Genomic DNA, 18,600 nt, shown 5'->3' with positions numbered 1-18,600 from the left:
TGATAGTCCAAAGATATATAATCCCTGTGTAATATACACTTAGCATTATCAAATCAAAACCCTGTGTTTTTCCTTGGGATTAAGGTTGATTGCTATTCATATAAGTCATGCAAACTTCCAATGTGTCTTAAAACTATTATTTTCATCTTTTACTTGAAATCTTTCTTTATAGTACATGAGAATGAAATAGAGATGACCCATTGCATTCCTCATTATAGTTTCATCACAACCTAAGAAAAATTTAATTCATTTATCCTATCATCTTAATACTTACACACACACACACACACACACACACACACGCACACAAAGCCTCATTCAGCCGCTACATTATAAAATATTCTATACCATCTAGTGATCTTTTTATGGCAAAATTCAGCAACTATATCTATAATTTCATCTCTTTTGTCGCCTTACCTACTGTTGAATTTCTCTGGGTGTTTTTCTCTCATGATGTGGAATCTGTGTGCAATGGAGGCATCCTAAGGGGAGAAAATAGAAAACAAAAACAGGATGGTTTATGATCCTATTATCTCATGAAAATGTAGACTAAAATAAAAAAAAAAAACATTTTAAAATGAACTTTTCTTTACAATATTATTGCCAAGAAGATTATGTGAAATTAGGCAAAAATGTGTGATCCATATAAATTATATGCAGAAGTGATTTATGTAATTTCACAATTGATTATTTGTTACATTTACATCTAAGACTTTACTACTATTTAATTTCTATATCTCCTTTTAATGACCAGCTTTGACCTCATGTTCAACGTATGTTGAAGATAGCACATATGAGCATAAATGTCAAATAGTAATTGAAAATATTGTTAAACAAGAGTTAGAAGGATGGCCTAAGTGGAGAAATGATCAGTACAGAAGCTCCTAATTATTTGAGATTAATTATGGGAAAAAGATGGTGTGAGGGTGCATGTCTAGTAAAGATAAATGCAATACTTGACTTCAGAATTTGCTTAGGTTGTCTTGATGTGTAATTAATAATAGTTTGTACCACAAGCAACTTTCTGGCATATCTCGTTGAATAGAAAAACAACAAAAAACAGCAAATTTTGGGGGAACTGTTGACAAATACAATTTGTCTCTGAGACTCCAAGTGCATCAGTTCTGACCCTAATGGATGTTTCTTACTTTTAGCAAATACAGATTTTTTTTCATGAGATAGAAATCGTACTCAATGTGTGAGACTGGTGAAATACTGCTATCCAAGCTTTTCAAGCACAGACTGCTGCAACTGACTCTAAACAATTATCTCTGTTATTCCAAGTGTGGAGATATTTTCCCATTCTTCATCCACACATGATTAATCACTCAAATGAGAAACTAATATATTTACCAGTCACCTCAATAGAAAAGGGCTATTGTTGACATTCACTGTTAACTTTGTTTCAAAGTGGAGATAAAAGTAAAAGAAAACCAAACGCAAGGAAATAAAGAAGTTGTGTATTTGAGAGAATCTTGAAAACACTAATCAAGGATTAAAAGTCTAATGAATGAAATGAAAGGCTAATGTGCTTACTCATGCATAACAAAGCATGAGGCACAAAAAGAGAGGGACCAATGCCCACTGCAGATGGCAGAGAGTTGCAGGATAGAGCTAACTGTAATTTTTTCTGTGCAAACATTTGATACCCTAAAATTTGTCAAGTAATTGAATTAATCTATGAATGAAAATCATCCAGACACATAGATAGAAGTGTACAGAAAGAATGCTTATAATAAAGGTTACAAGAATCCCCCTCTACGGTTTAATATTTAAGACCTTATTTTGCTATATACACATGGCCAACTTCCTGGTTTGCTAGGAAGTACAAATATCAAGATGGTTCACTTTTGTTGGTCCAATGATAACTCTCAAACTAGTCACAGAGTTCCTTTTTATAAATTTAATTCTGTTAAGTCATAAACATATTATACTTTATAATATGAAGTTGTCTTACTGTGGTATGAGATTACAGGAAAAACATCTGAACTGGGCTATTTATGGTATATGTAGCATGATCAATTAATTAATTTTGAAAAGCATTTATTTTTACTTTATCTGTAATCTGGTACAAAATCAATTTGGAATATCTTCCAATTAAACGCATACATTCAGCAGACTATTTAAACAAAACAAAGGAATATGAACCAAACACTAAAAATGAATGATCAATATTGCTTCCCATAGGGAGAGTATCATTGAATTTACTTCTGCTTGAATTATTTGTTTCTGCTAAGTTGGGGAGACTGAGACTTTTAAAAATAGATTGTGTAGTACATTTCTTTTTACAAGTGTATATTTTTGTAGTAACAAATTTCTTTCTTTTTCAAAGCAACATAAACTGAATAGAGAAAGAGAGAGAGGAAAGAAGAGAGGAAGGAGGAGAAGAGAGGGGAGAGATAGCAAAAGACCATTTAAGTAGACTGACTATAATTGGGTAAACTCCTAGAAACACAGGACTGCATAGTCAAAGATGAAACTAATATTAGCTTATCTATCTTCAAGATTCTTGGGCAATGGATCATTTAGTTAAGAGGGGAAAAAATAAAACTTAGTGTCAAACACTAGCAGGTCTTTTCCTTGTGTTGAATAGGTTCCACCATAAAAAGAGAGCTGGCATTGCCGACTACAGGGTTGATAAGGAACAATGACAGCAGGTGTTCATTTGGATGAGAATTCAGACCCAATTCACATGGGACCCTGTCCCTTTGGCATAACCCCAGAGGGCTTGATAGAGTACTGCCAAAATCTGCAACATTATCCAGCAGCCATTTTTCAAGAGAAACTAAATGTTCTCTAAAGACAGACCAAATAAGAAAAAGCTAAAATGCCATTTTAAAATAAATTTTACCATTTCTGTCTGAATGCATTATAGTTTTTAGACAACAGAAATAAATCAGCATTACTTCCACTTCCTAGAATGCAGAAACTCTGAATTCAGAATTTCTACTTCCAAGCCTTGTGACTTTAAACAAATTATTTATTCATTGAGAATCACAGCTTCCTTATCTTTAAAAGAGGATACTGATATCTCTTCAAAGTATCTTGGTGGAGATTTAATATCATTCTCTATAGCAATTGGAACAGTATTCTATATAGCTGGGATTTTCATACATCTTATATACAAACAAATATTTTCTTAAAGTTAAAAGAGAATGCTAAACATGGTTAAGTTACATATTTTTGAAATATATTTTTACAGACTCAAATTGCTTTTCATTACTTCCTTAACCTATACAGCTTTATTTTTAATTAAAAAAATTATATCTAAGAAATGAAAATAAATCAATTTTATTAAAGCAAAACAAATTTAAACCTCATTGTGCTATTCAAACAGTAAAAAACTAATTAGCAACATTTTTGCTATATTTACATATATAAGTATATACTAATATATGTATATCAAATAATCAGTTTACTAGCCATATCTGTCTCCAATACTTGGCCACTAGTATTTTTCTGAAATGTATTTTTCCTTTTTCTGTATAGGCTTATTTATATTTTAAATAAAATTGCCCTAAATCTCCAAATTTGCATTTTATGATATTAATTTGAAAAGCTGATTGTTTTCTATGGATCATAACTTTTCAATTGAGAGACTATTCTATATGTGTTGAGATCCCAGAGCCTATAGCAAATCCTGCTGAGGAGAATATTGTTTTTATAAAATGTAAAATATATCTACCCAAATATTGTTATCAATATTATATTTTGTTCTGTTTAAAGAATCTTTCTCTCACAAATAGTTTCTAAAATTTGTCAAGTAAATTGTTCTGGTTTTTGATGATTTGGCCATTGCACCACATTAAATATCTTTTCAATTTTATTCCATTTTAGAATAGAATATAAATATATCCAATTAGAAATGAGTTATTAAAAATCTAATTTTAGAATTAAATTTTAGAATTTAAATTTTAGAATTAAAAATAATCTTGCATACTCTATGGGTTTTTATTGTTGAAATAATTTAGTTCTTCCTTGGTTTTGGAGGAATAAATTCCAATCTATTCCTGTGTGCACACTTTTCTTTTCCTCAAAAATTGTAATTTACTAAGAAGTTTCAAAAGCTGAAGTTTTCAGGGCTCTATTTGTTGAATATTTTATTAAAGATTTCCAGTAATATTTTTGAAGTGTTATTGCATACAAGAAAATTGCCAGTTTTAAGTGTACACTTCAATAAGTTTTGTCAAAGGTATACAGTAACAACAATCTTTTCCTATGCTTTTGTTCATTCGTATTTCTTCTTACATGGACTACATATTGAAGTCTGTGTCCATTTGTCTCTGTATATTAAATTGACTGGGTTCAAGACCCAGCTCTAAATTTTACTGAATATTTTACCTCGAAAAGTTTGCTTAGATTTTCATTTTCCTGTATTAAAATAAGAATAATTTTAATATCTGCCTTGCTTTGAAGATATGCTGTTCTAATACCTGGAAGATAACTGGAACTGTGCTTGGTGTATAGAAAGCAAGAAAATAAATGTTAGCTGTTACTATTATTGAAATATATTCATGATTTTGAGACTCATAATACCTTCTCATTTGGTTTATTGAGATAGTTAATTAAATAAATTGCATAATCTTTAAGATGAAGTACATGAGGAAATTTTTGCTTTGGTATTCAGAATTTTATGGGTTATGCATTCATATTTGATAAATTATCTAACAAACTCAAAAGGGTCAGGAATATCACACTATACTTCACATAAATATTTCTTCACTAGTACATATGAATATTGACTCAAGGAAAGATAAATTAACAATGTGAGATAGAGCTAACTGTAATTACAGTTACACTAGAAACACTACACTTTGTAATACTACAAAGAGCAGCTTAGTTCAGGTTATAGTTCTCACCAAGAAACTATACAAATTCGGGTTTTCAAAGCTTTGTTAGATTGAGCTTTTAGATAAGAGATTGTGGTTCTGTATTTCCCATCTGGAATAAAACAATGTTTGCTCTCCTGACAATCTTTACCTGAATGTACTGTGCTCTCCTGACAATCATTACCTGAATATACTATTTATATAAGGCACTATTTTTACCTGTTAATATTTTTAAAGAAAATTACAATTAATAGCCACAAGTGGGATTATTTCCCAGGCAGATTGTATCAGATATTGATATCTGCAGTGCTGGGTTGATAAACAGAGCCAGAAAGTTTCCTTCTTTATGCTGCAGAATAGTTAATAATGCATGGGAATTATTTGCTTTTTAATTATCTGTGAAATGTTGGCCTGGCTTTTTTTTTTTTTTTTTTTTGGAGAAATTAACATTTTGGTTTTCTTATTTTTTCTGATATATTAGTTTTTCTATCTCTTCATAAATTATGTTTTTTATTACTTCATCTATAGTGGGCTCAATGGTGCTCCACAAAAAGTTATCAGATCCTAATAGCTGGAACCTGGTAACTTTTTTTTACAGAAGTGACCAAGTTCGTGACTGATATTGATTGGAACCAGTGACTCCTCTCTACATTGTACTTTCTTTTTGCGGGAATAGGAATGTGTACAACTGTCATAATATGCTTTTTTTGCCACTGTATTTTGAAAGCACATAACTTATTTTCTACTTTCACATGTCCACAAATGGAGAGATATTTTACCTGAAGATGGATCATACCAAGTGTCATCTATATCTGATTTAGATTATTTACATGATAAGCTTTGGAACTTGGAGCTGAAAATATTTAGATCAGATTTTCTACTAAAGTTGATGATGTAAAGGACTGAGACATTTGGGGATATCAAGATGAGGTAAATGTATTTTGCACACAGACATGAATCTTTGGGGGCCAGAGGACAGTTAGCAGTGGGATGACTGTGATCCCTAAACATATCAGGTCCTAATCTCTAGAACCCTGAAATGTTACCTTACATTGGTAAAGGTTTTTGAAAATATGATTAATAATTTTGTGATGAGAAGATTATCCAGGTGGGACCTAATTCCTTTCACAATTTCCTTATGAGACAGAGACAGAGATTAGACAGGAGGAGACGATGCAACTATAAAGGCAGACATTGGAGTGGTGCAGCTACAACTTAAAGAATGCTGAAAGCCACCAGAAGCCGAGAGCGGCAAGAAATGTTTTCTTCCCCATCGCCTCTGGGGAGAACGTAAACCTGGGAGCACCTTGATTTTGGTCCAGGGATACTAAATTTGGATTTATCATCTCTTGAACTGTGAGACAATACATTTCTCACCTATTATAAGCCAACAGGTATATGGTAATTTGGTTATAGCAAGCATGGGAAACTTATACTTCATCTGTTCATGTAGGGTTTTTTGGTTTTCTTTGAGAAAAACATTATTCTATAATATTTCAATTCTTTCTTGAATCCATGTTTTTTCATCCTCTTAATTTGAATTTGCATTATTTTTTGTATTTAACATGCAGTTTAGAATCTATAACTTAGCAAAAAGGCGTATGAGCACATTAGAACAGGCATAGCAAAGTCTATATATATGTCAGTTCCACAAAGTCAACATACAACGACCAAACAGCAAAACTCTAGAGGTAAAAATGGTTGTTTTGAAAAGAAAGATTTATTTTAATGTGATGATATAGTGTGGATGTTTTCCCCTCTGAATATCATGTTGAATTGTGGTCTCCAGTGTTGGAGGTGGGGCCTCGTGGGAGGCAATTAGATCATGGGGCCATATTTTTCATGAGTGCTTCAGCACTATCTCCTTGGTGCTGCTCTTGCCACAGTGGGTGAGTTCTCGTGATATCTGGCTTCCTAAAGTGTGTGGCATCTCCCCCCTACCTCCTGTTTCTGCTATTGCCATGTTAGGCACCTGTTGCCCCTTTGCCTTCCACCATGACTGTCAGCTTCCTCAGGCCTTAACAGAAGCATATGCTGGTGCTATACTTCCTGTATAGTCTGCAGAACCTTGAGCCAATTAAGTCACTTTTCTTAGAAACTACCCAGCCTCAGGTGTTTCTTTATAGCGAGCAAGAATGGCCTAACACACCCCAGACAGCACTGCTGAGTATTTATTTAACATTGTATGTGCAGTCTTTAGAAATATAACAGATCAAGAGTTAAACAATAAAAGTTACATGTATCATAAAGAAAAAGAAAGGCTATCATTATACATGATATAATGTTCTATTTAAGCAATTTCAAAGAAATAAACTGAAATCCACATAAACTGAGAGAAGAGTTTAAAGTTTCCCAGATATAGGAATAGTATATAATAATTAGTGGAACTGACAACATTAAAACAAAGTAACAGAAAATAATACCATTTACAATGGCAAAAGTAATTATAAATATATAGGTAAAAAGTCTCCCAATCTGAGTCCTATGGTTGAAAAATGATAATTACTGAAAGACACATCACACACACACACACACACACACACACACAAAATCAGTGGAGGTGCATGCTATCCTGAGTTACAAAGATTTAGGGAGTTGATGTTACAGTATCTGAGGAATGATAGAAGTTCTTCTAAATGTGAGCAAAGGTAGGAGCACCTGGACTTTTCTCTGTTAGACTGCATTTTTTGTATTGGAACTAATGCTCATGAGGGGTGTGTGTGTGTGTATGTGTGTATGTGTGTGTGTGTGTGTGTGATTCCACAGGAACTCAGACGCATTATGTTGCACATCTGCAAGTTCGCCTGCTGTGAATACTTCAGATGGAACCCATTGTGGATTTCTGTTACTTAGTTTTGGATTACATTGCTGGAACAATCAGGGTGTTTTTCTAGAATGAAATAACTTAGAGACTTGGAGAAATACATGATTGAAAGCAAGTTAATGGGATTCAGAATAAAGCAAATCCCTAGAGTAGGATATTGGATTTGCTGAATGGTACATGAAAATTTAAAACCATATTTTAAATAGGGACACCTGGCCGGGTACAGTGGCTCACGCCTGTAATCCCACCACTTTGGGAGGCTGAGACAGGCAGATCACTTGAGACTAGCCTGGCCAACATGGTGAAACCCCGTCTCTACTAAAAATACACACACAAAAAAGGCCAGGCATGGTGGTGAGCACCTGTAATCCCAGCTACTGGGAGGCTGAGGCAGGAGAATCACTTGAACCCAGGAGGTGGAGGTTGCAGTGAGCTGAGACTGCACCACTGCACTCTGGCCTGGGTAACAAGAATAAAACTCCATTTCAAAAAAAAAAAATAGGGACACCTTTGTATAAAGGAGGCTGCACCCGTGAGCAGGTTCCAAGTGAATTATTTAATTTCTAGGGTATTTGATATTGGGTGATGGCAAAATTTATATTAGAATTCAGTTTAAGTTATTAGTTTCAAACTTTATAATCCACTTTAGTCTATTTAAAAAAAATAATTATTGATATATAATGTTGGACACAGTCATATCACTCTTGTGATTATGTTACAGAGGGCAGTGATAACTGGGTTATCTGTGAGATAATGCCTGCCTTACTTCAGCATCTTCCCATTGTCCCTCCCACTCAGGAAGGGCCCCTTGGGAGAGTAGTAATTATACACTGAGAGAAGGTGAAGTATCATTATTCCATCAAAACCAGAAGGTGGCCTCTAATCTGAAGAAGTGCACTATTGTAATTGGAGGAAAGTTTACTCTTTTTAAATGACTACCAAAAAGTCTGCGGGAAACCACATAGGATCATGCAGAATACTGTCGTAGGTAAAACACTCGTATGTCCAAAGGGACAATGTGAGGAGCTAGTTACCAGACCTAGAGGGAAAGAGTTATGTAGAGAAAACGGCCTTGGGAAGAAAAGACATCCAGCCCCAGGTGACTTTTTCACCGAGGTATCCAGGAACATATGAACCTGAACCCTGATTTCCTTCCTCTCATCTACTGCGGAGATCTCAACCGGCCAACTCCACCAGAAGATAGAGGGCAAGGGAACTTTGCTGTCTTCTATACAGGACATTTCTCAGGGAGACAGCCGAATGGACAAGGGCAGAGAGAATATCTACAGAGGCAAACAGAAACACCCAGAACACAGGGACCACAGTCCTTGAGATTTAATGCTTATGGTAGAATGGAGAGCTGTGTGTGCACAAAAGTCTAAAAAGCACCAGTACCAAATCTATGATAAAGTATTGACAATTATTAATTAAGGTGACCACTGGAGTATCAATATAAATTTTTATATTTTCCACTATACATTATGCATTAAACATTGACATTTAAATTTCAATAATTTAGATTAAAAGTATTTCATTAAATCTATAGATTTAATTTAATTGAAGCAAAAGATTAATCTTGTGTCTTATTAAAATGGATATGTAGCATTACCTTTAACATTTTCATAATGGCAACAGTCATCTTGTTAAGTAACACATGCCATGTACTGTGGTGGGCAGAGTGTGTAGGGTTATTCACTTTCCATGAAATGACTCCAGACTGCCGAGTGGTAGTTGTGACTTCTAATCTTTTCAGGATTTTTAACTTATTTCCTCTTCCATCATATTAGACTGTTTAACATTCACGCCCTGCTGCAAACAACATGCCTGTCCCTATCAGTTTCCTCCTATTTGCTTGATTTTAATTTTCATGTATTGAAAAGAATTTTAAATTTGAATTGACCTTAAATAATGCTCATAGGTTAGACAAGTAAAGTGGTTTTTAAAAAGCCAAGATGAATCTAGAATAGGACCAATAAGCACAAAAGGAGCTGGATTAAAACTCTATGGGCTTCTACCATAAGCGAATGTTAGTAATTATCTATGTGAACTTTAAGTTGATCATTGGAACTATTTCTAAATATTTAATTATGCCTACTGCCTAGATTTGCATTTTATTCCAAAAAGTCAAAGTTCTTAAGAAACTTTTTTTTTTTTTGAAAGACAGAATCTCTCTCTGTCACCAAGGCTGGAGTGCAATGGTGTGATTACAGCTCACTGCAGCCTTGAACTCCTGGGCTCAAGGGGTCCTCTTGCCTTGACCCCTCAAGTAAGCTGGGATTATAGGCATGAGCCATCATGCCTGACTTATGTTTCTTTTTTTTTCTTTAGAGACAAGAGATGAGGTCAAGCTATGTTGTCCAGGCTACTCTCAAACTCCTGGCCTCAAGTGATTCTCCTACTTCAGCCTCCAAAAGTGTTGGAATTAACAGGTGCGAGCCAATGTACCTGGCAAAAATTACCTTTGACAAATCAATTATTATTGAAAATAAAATATATTTCTCATCTGCTGTAAACAAAAACTTATGAAAATTACGACGGAATATGGCATGATTGAAAGCAAATGTACAAATGATTACTATGAGTTTCAGTTCCAAAACAGAAACCCATGATTACAGCTAGGGAATCGGATGAGGAGATTTTAATTACGTTTTAATAATCTTACTGAGAATTTCTCTAGGTTACAACTATTTCATACAGAAGAGTTCATGAAGTTGGGTAGACTAACTCAAAATATGAAAAAAAATTGACATCAGAGAGTCTAGAGACAACTTCCAAGAAGAGAATATAAATTATAAATCCCACTCTTGCTCTTTCCTGCATACAATACATAGCATTAGCAATGCCAGAAAACTTCTGGATGGTCTTTTCACATAATTAACTGTAAGCTTCAGGAACAAACTTGTAGAAAGAATAAATTTACCATACACTTTACTATAACTACAAATATATCATTTCTGTGATTAAAATGCTCCCTTAAATACTCAATTTCTTCTACCAAGCGAATTCCAGACTCATTTTTAATGGATTAAAGAGATGGAATTTCTCTCAAGGCATGCATTTTAATTAAAAATCTCTAGATTTAGGTCAGGCTCAGTGGCTTACACCTGTTATCCCAGCACTTTGGGAGACTGAGGTGGGCAGATCACCTGACTTCAGGAGTTTGAGACAAGGAGTTTAAGACCAATATGGTGAAGCCCCATCGCTATTCAAAAAAAAAAGTATATTATATATATAAAATACATATAAATATATTAAAAAGTATATATTTTAAAATATATTATAAAATATAATAAAAAGTATATTTTATATATATATATATATATTTAGCTCAGTGTGGTGGCACGCACCTGTAGTCCCAGCTATTCAGGAGGCTGAGGCAGGAGAATCACTTGAACTCAGAAGGAGGAGATTGCAGTGAGCCGAGATTGTACCACTGCACTCCAAACTGGATGACAGAGCAAAACTCCATCTCCAAAAAAACCCAAAAACATAAACAAAAACAACAACAAAAAAACCCTCCAGATTTAGGTCTAGAAATCGAAAATGAAGAAAATTGTACGGAGTATACAATCAGCAACTGAATTAAAAATGTAATCCAACATATCACAGAAGAAACAGATCATCTGTGTCTTAACATAGAATCAGTCTACTTCCCTGAGTCTCATCTGACAAGAAAATACTTAACAAAAGTCTTTACTAAGATGATCATACGCCTAGAATATTTCACAAACTCTGCCTGTATCTATTGAATAATGTATGGTTCCAATGTGTTTTAGAATCCGTATTTCATAGTTTCCATTCCTGTTTCTCAATTAGAGAACAATGACAGGTATATAAACTTACATAGCTAAAATATTTACTATAATCACTTGCTTGAGATTTTGAATTGAGAAATCAAGTCAATATAATATATTTTAAACTGTTCATTTCACAGTAAATTAGATATTTAACTCTGTTTTAGTTTCTGGAAACCCTAAGTGTTTTTGCTGATATATATTATTTTCAATAATCAAGATATCTTTTTCAGTTAATGCACAAAGGTTGTATCCATCAATTACATTTATGTCTCAGGTTGATTGGTCATTACTGTATTCATTCAATCTGATAAAAGCTGCAAATGTGTTCAGTGCTTTGATGTAATTTCCATAAATCTGCAAAGAAAGACATATCATCTTTGAATGCCCAAGGGTTTAGAATGTGACCGCATAATACTTATTTTGCAAAATAAATCCAAGTCAAAACCTCATGTGCATTTGCAATCATTAAATTGAAGTGGGGAATGACCAAAGTGGTATGAGTGGTCGCCAGTAACTTGGGATGAGATGGGAGAGTAAGATGTAGGGATACAGGCAGCAGTGGAGTCTGAGGTGGACACAAAGGAGGAGGGGAAATGAGATAGAAGAAAAACCATGTTTACTATCTACAAGTAGGAATGAGAATGGATCTCAAAGGTGAGGGAGGAAATAAGTCTGCATTTGAGACTAAGGGGTCCCTTGAGAGTTATACTGGGACAGAGAGAAGGGAGCTGGATAGTGTGGTGGAATCACAACTAGAAATAATATAACTTTCATGGCAAAAGTCTGAAAGTAAGGCTTTCTATAACATTCATTAACTCAAGAATGCCAATAGTATCGATGCTGTACCAAGAACAGAGTGCAAAGTGCAATTATATAGTTTTTAATCCCATTTAATTTCCTTAGTGAATCTATGAGGTAAATATTGTTTTCGAGGAAAAAAAAAAAACTGAAACTTAATTCGTTTACATAACTCAGCAAAAATTGTGTTAAAGTAGCCAAAACTTAAACCAGAATATATGTAGCTATATGTAAATAGCACATAGTTACATAGTCTTCTATCTCAAAAGGCTTTAGCATATGAATTCCAAAGAGAGTCAAGCTTTATTATAAGAATAATTTCCAAAATATAGTTATATTCTTTATACCTGAAAGACAATTGTGTATTAACTATTTGGTTAATTTCAATTAGATATCTCAAAGTGGCAGCATAGTTTATTTATTTGCATCTCATTTCATCTAGGCAGCCATGTGCCCAGCTAATAAACAAATAAATTCTGAATTTCCTGGGTTCCTTTGTAACTAGAAATGGTTGTCTAGATAGAGGTCCATTCCACCGTTCATCACTACCACTTTACTCATGGGAATGTGGACTTAATTCCTGAAAAATGAAAAAGGGGAAAAAAGGAGTCCAGTCCTTTAAAACAACTTGAAGCTGTCATTCTGGCTTTGAACTAACTTATTTCAGTTGTCCTGGGAAAAGAAGCCTGGGATTTAGAACTTTGTTATTGTTCCATAAAGCCTATCACGATCCTAACTGAAACAAAGGTTATCATTTATTCAGTGCCTCATTCCTGTGAGAACATAAAATTAGGGAGTCAGTGAATTCTGTAATGGAGATTTCTACAAAATATTTCACTTAATTACTTTTCTTCAGAGACAAAATTACAGAACTTTATATTTATATAGAGCTGCGTGATTTCCAAAGGATTTTCTGGTAAATTATACATTTTGACCTGATTAATGGCAGGAATTTTTTTTTAATGCAGAAAAAGGAGAGATGTTAATGTCTGCCTTTTAGAAAGAATGGATCTGAGTTTAAGGGACTTTCTAGAGATTATGCAGCTCCCTAGATGTGAGAATGAGTTTAGTCTTTAAACTCCCAATCCATAACTCATGGTGCTACTTCCATATTGATACGGTTTGGCTGTGTCCCCACCCAAATCTCATCCTGATTTTTAGCTCCCATAATTCCCATGTGCTATGAGAGGGAGTAGGTGGGAGATAATTTAATCACGGGGGCGTTTTCCCCCGTATGGTTCTCATGATAGTGAATAAGTCTTATGAGATCTGATGGTTTTTTAAGGGGAAACTCCTTTCACTTGGCTCTCATATTCTCTCTCTTGTCTGCTGCCATGTAAGATGTGCCTTTTACCTTCTGCCATGATTGTGAGATCTTCCCAGGCACATAGAACTGTGAATCCATTCAATCTCTTTTTCTTTATAAATTATCCAGTCTCAGGCATGTCTTTATCTGCAGCATGGAAATGGACTAATACACATCTCACCAAGCAATATGGATTACTGGATAATTCACTTGATGTTAATTTTCATGAAGAACCACTTCTGCTTTTTTTCTCTAAGGTATTTCATCATTTATTGTTGCCAATGCCATTAGCATCCAATATTTCCTAAAAGAACACATATTATTCAGAAATTTGTGTCCATAATTCTATTCTTAACCTAATGGTAGGTTTTATTTAATTAATGATTTAGTTCCTGGAGGATGTTAAAAAACAAAATAATGTTGATTGGTTCTTTTTAAATGATAAATAGCATTTGTCCTTACTCTTTGTTCTCAATAATAATATTATTTTAAATGTCCTTTATTGTAATCACAGTAATTAAAGAAAATCAAATCAGTAAATGAATAGCTTAAAACCATAATGAGAGACTCCTAATTTATCTAACTTAAGTTAGAAAAATTGAATCCAACATCCCTCAGCAAAAAATATCTCATACCTCAGTGCTACAAAGAACACTGCAAAAGTGACTACAGAACTCCCACAACACTAAACTACTATTTGAAAGAGAATATAGGCCTATTACATTATCCTCATAAATGATTAATATTTAATTCATAAAAGATTACAGAGATAAAAGTGTTTTGTTTATAATGTAATATAAAAATTAAAATCTATTGTATATCTAGAAAAAATTCTAGACATAAAACCTATAAGGGGAAATTGTTTCTGTTACTCTTTGCTTTTATTACCCCAAAACAGGGCTATAACTAGTCTATTGAAGACTCTCCTATGGGCAGCAGAGAAAAGAACAATAATGTGAACAGGTTTTATGTACTGCAGAAGGATCAAATCTTGTTGATGGAGTGAGGGGGTAGCTATTATCTAGGGTGGGGATACAGCTGGAGTTGAAAGCCCTGAGGGAAAATTTTAAAATGTCAGTTAAAGAACATATATAAGATATTACTTTGGTGGCATTTAAAATATTTCCTCATGTTTTTCCAACCTAAAAACAAAGGTCTAATCTTTATGCAAGGAAAATTATCTATATTTTGGATTGTTTGAAGAAAAGTAAATAAACTGACACATTTGTTAGTGTGGTACAGCTTACAGGGATTCACAGAATTAATGGATATTAGATATATTATTTTAATCTCTGTTTTCTGCAAATCATGAACCCCCCCGATAGGTTTCTACAGTTCTAGACCTGATGTCTTTCTAGGTCTGACCTATTACGCCACGATAAAGTAATTTAACAAACACCTCTAAAAATAAAACACATGGTTCACCTCAAAAATAACAGGGGCCAAGAAATTTAAATCCTTCTGACAGTTAACATTCAACAGCAATAACAACTCAATACAATTACACATATAAAGGACATGACAAAAATGGGTTAAACTTTAATGGATTGAAAGAAATATTATAATTATACTGTTTGTAGATTGTAATAAGTAGTAATAGCCATAGTCAAATTTTGCAAACCTGGAACTATCCTTGTATGCTTACATAGACATAACCATTTTTCAATACATCTACTTTGAATGCTTAATCTATGCAAACTTTCAGAGGCATATTTGCCTAGTGTTAGTATTTTTGATAAAATAGTTTTATGTTAGTTTCCAGCAAAATGGTTCTCTAATTAGGCATGTATATGTGATCAATTATGTTTGTTTGAATAAATTATGGATTGAAAATGGAGTTTTACGTTCTGCTTTGCTATTTGAAGACTAAAAAGAAGAGATTGTAATGCTTGATTAAATAGTGTTTCATCATTTTGTTTATTAGCTGGGCACATGGCTGCCTAGATGAAATGAGATGCAAATAAATAAACTATGCTGTCACTTTGAGATATCTAATTGAAATTAACCAAATTATTAATATAATGCTAATACCATATTTTCCCCATAGCTACAGGGTATATATTCTAAGACTCTCAGTAAATGCCTGAAACTACAGATAGTACAGAATCGTGTATATATGTATATATATGGTTTTCCCATACACATGGAAATACCTATGATAAAATTTAAATTAGAAATTGGATACAGTACATAATAACAATAACTAATAACAAAATAGAAAAATTATCACAATATACTGTCATAAAAGTTATGTGAATGTGGTGTTTATCTCTCCCAAAATATTTTCATGTACTGTAGTCACCCTACTTCTTGTGATGAAACAAGATGATATGAAGCTTACAGGATGAGATAAAGCGAAGTGAATAGGCACCATGAAGTTAGCATTGGGCTACTAGTGACCTAAGTGGCAGGTGGCATATTCAACATGGATTCCCTGGACAAAGGGATGATTCAGGACCTGGGTGGGAGGTACAGGGATGGTCCAAGATTTCATCATGCTACTAGAACAGTGTGCAATTTAAAACATATAAATTGTTTATTTCTGGAATATTGATTAACATTTCAGACTATGGTTGACTGCAGTAACTGAAACCATGGAAAGCACAACCACGGATAAAGGGGACTACTGTCATATTAATATTTCAGACTATGGTTGACTGCAGTAACTGAAACCGTGGAAAGCACAACCACGGATTAAGGGGACTACTGTCATATTAAGCATTCTATATTTCTAGACTTACCCACCATGTAAACTTTTCGCATATTAAAATGTCATCATAAAATACGATGGCTATCATGGTATCATACACACACATGCACACACACACACACACACACGGCTATGTATATATCATAGCAATTAAACTGAAATGTGATGTTAGTCATATGTCATATCCAATATAAAATCTATACTTACATGTATGGCCAAAATGTTCCACGTTATTTTGGCACCAATGTATTAGCTTCAATGTTTCAAGCTCTTTGAAGGTTTAAAATATATGAAAACCCTCTGCATATTAAATTATTTTAAAAGCCCCCTTGTTCAGAAAAGACACATAATCAAAATATATTGTCTTATGGAAGTATTCCTTAAAAGACTACATTTTCTATGATATTAACTTAGTAGTCAAGTATTAGTATTAGTTCATTTCTTATATGGCAATTTATCTTTTATATTCATATAGTATTTTAATTTTAGAATTTTATAAAATGAGATTTTAGATGCCTAACAAAATGTATAAGCATCTTGAGACAATCTACATTTAGTGATTCAAATGGGACACTTTTTTTCTGTGCTGTGGTAATCTTAATTTGTGATCCTATCCCCCAAAAAGAAATAAAAATTAGTCTTTGCAAATATAAGAATATAAGTTTAGCCTACCTTTATTCATCATTTCAAATAAGCAATATTTATGGGTTAACCCCACTTATGACTTAATATGGCATTCACTTATTAAGAATGATAACCACCTTAAATTAGTCTTGCAAACAAAATGTTATGGGACACCTTGTATTGCAATATTTTGCCAGGCAAAACATCACTCATTCTCTGACATCAAATATGCAAAGTGAGTAGAAGGTTGAAAGCGCCTATGACTTTTTAAAGGTATTCAAAATTATACATTTGTAAAGCACTGCTTTGCTTCCATGATTTAGTTAAATCATTTTATGTATTTCAAATTGTATGCCTTTGTTTCACTCTAACATGAAATTTAAAAAAATACATACACTTAACCAGTATCTACTCTTACTAATATATACAATCCACATGGATCTGCATGTTATATGGCTTCATAATACAACAGTAAATTATCTTCACATGATTAGTAATACTATTTTTAAAATGTCTTCAAGAAAGACAAAGGTTAAATAGACCAAATTTGATAGTATTGTTGATACCTATCAGAATCAAATTATTTTTTTTCTGTTGCTTAAATGAAAAGCACAAATATATTCCTATTGTATTTCAAGTTGACCCATGATTCTCTAGATGTAGTCCCCACTAATCAGTGGCACCATTGAATTCAGAGACAAATCCTTCCTGATACACACAATGGAAAATACTTTAATAAGTGAACACATAAGAATCTATAATACCATTGCACAAAGAGAATAATGGTCAACAAATGGCTCTTTTGAAATGCATTATTTGTCACTAAATACACTGCCATTATAACCAAGAAACCTTTTGTGCTTTAAAAGGGTATGTTTCTCAGTAAAATATTTATGCTTTTAGAAATTACCAGACTACATGGCCCATGCACAACAATTTCACTGTTATTACACAAAATTGTAAATTATTTCTTTTAAATTATTAATGCAATTGAAAAAAGAATTTTTCAGGCTTATAGTCATTTGAAAGGACAGCAAAATAGACGAAACAAAACCAAGATGACAATTTCAGCATTTAAAATCTACACATGATAATTCAAACAAATGTTATGACATTTAAGATAATGAAACCCTTCATTTATTCTACTTTCTGGTATGAGTTTTATTTCACATATAAGGAGTCAGAACAGATGCCCAAATATTGTAATGCCAAAAGAAAGTTAGGGCATATCTTGATTAATACCCTCAGAGCAGCCTGTAGTGTCTCTTTAAAACTGGCATGGTTTACTTCAAAACAACTATTCAAAATCCATTCTAGGAAGCCCAGCTAGACAAAGATTCCCAAGACAAAAAGAAAACAATAAAGCTAGTATAACCCTTTTAGCAATGTGAGTTGCGTATTATTGACAGACCATTCATTGCAATCAGTAAATGATTAATTGTAAATTTGTTGCTAAATTGACCACACAAGAAAAGAGACAAGCTTCAGGCTACTGTTAAAGAGGAAAAACTTATGTTAAAAATTATTGGAGACTTCTTGTAGTGAATTAATTCTAATCAATATACTTGTTGACTACACAGTGAAATAACGACTTCCTTAAATATCAGAGGTACCCATTATTGTAGACATTCAAATTAATAATTAACCTACTGACTTGCATTTTTAAAAAATGTACTGAAGTAGCTTTTTCTTTTGCCTTACCTTTAACAAAT

At 33.2% G+C, this 18,600-nt stretch overlaps 1 protein-coding gene across 1 annotated transcript in view; it reads right to left on the bottom strand.

The window, feature by feature from the left end:
* DGKB (diacylglycerol kinase, beta 90kDa) overlaps positions 1-18,600 on the bottom strand; it is a 773,008-nt gene that overhangs the window by 342,312 nt on the left and 412,096 nt on the right. Inside the window, exon 21 of the mRNA XM_011983975.1 lies at positions 418-482. Within this exon, the coding sequence (XP_011839365.1) occupies positions 418-482 (65 nt within the window). The remainder of the gene's footprint in view (positions 1-417; positions 483-18,600) is intronic.

This window comes from Mandrillus leucophaeus, unplaced genomic scaffold, assembly GCF_000951045.1.
Source record: "Mandrillus leucophaeus isolate KB7577 unplaced genomic scaffold, Mleu.le_1.0 Scaffold258, whole genome shotgun sequence".
NCBI lineage: Eukaryota > Metazoa > Chordata > Mammalia > Primates > Cercopithecidae > Mandrillus > Mandrillus leucophaeus.
Note: the sequence above shows the minus strand (reverse complement) of the source record. Positions and strands in the feature narration are given on the sequence as shown.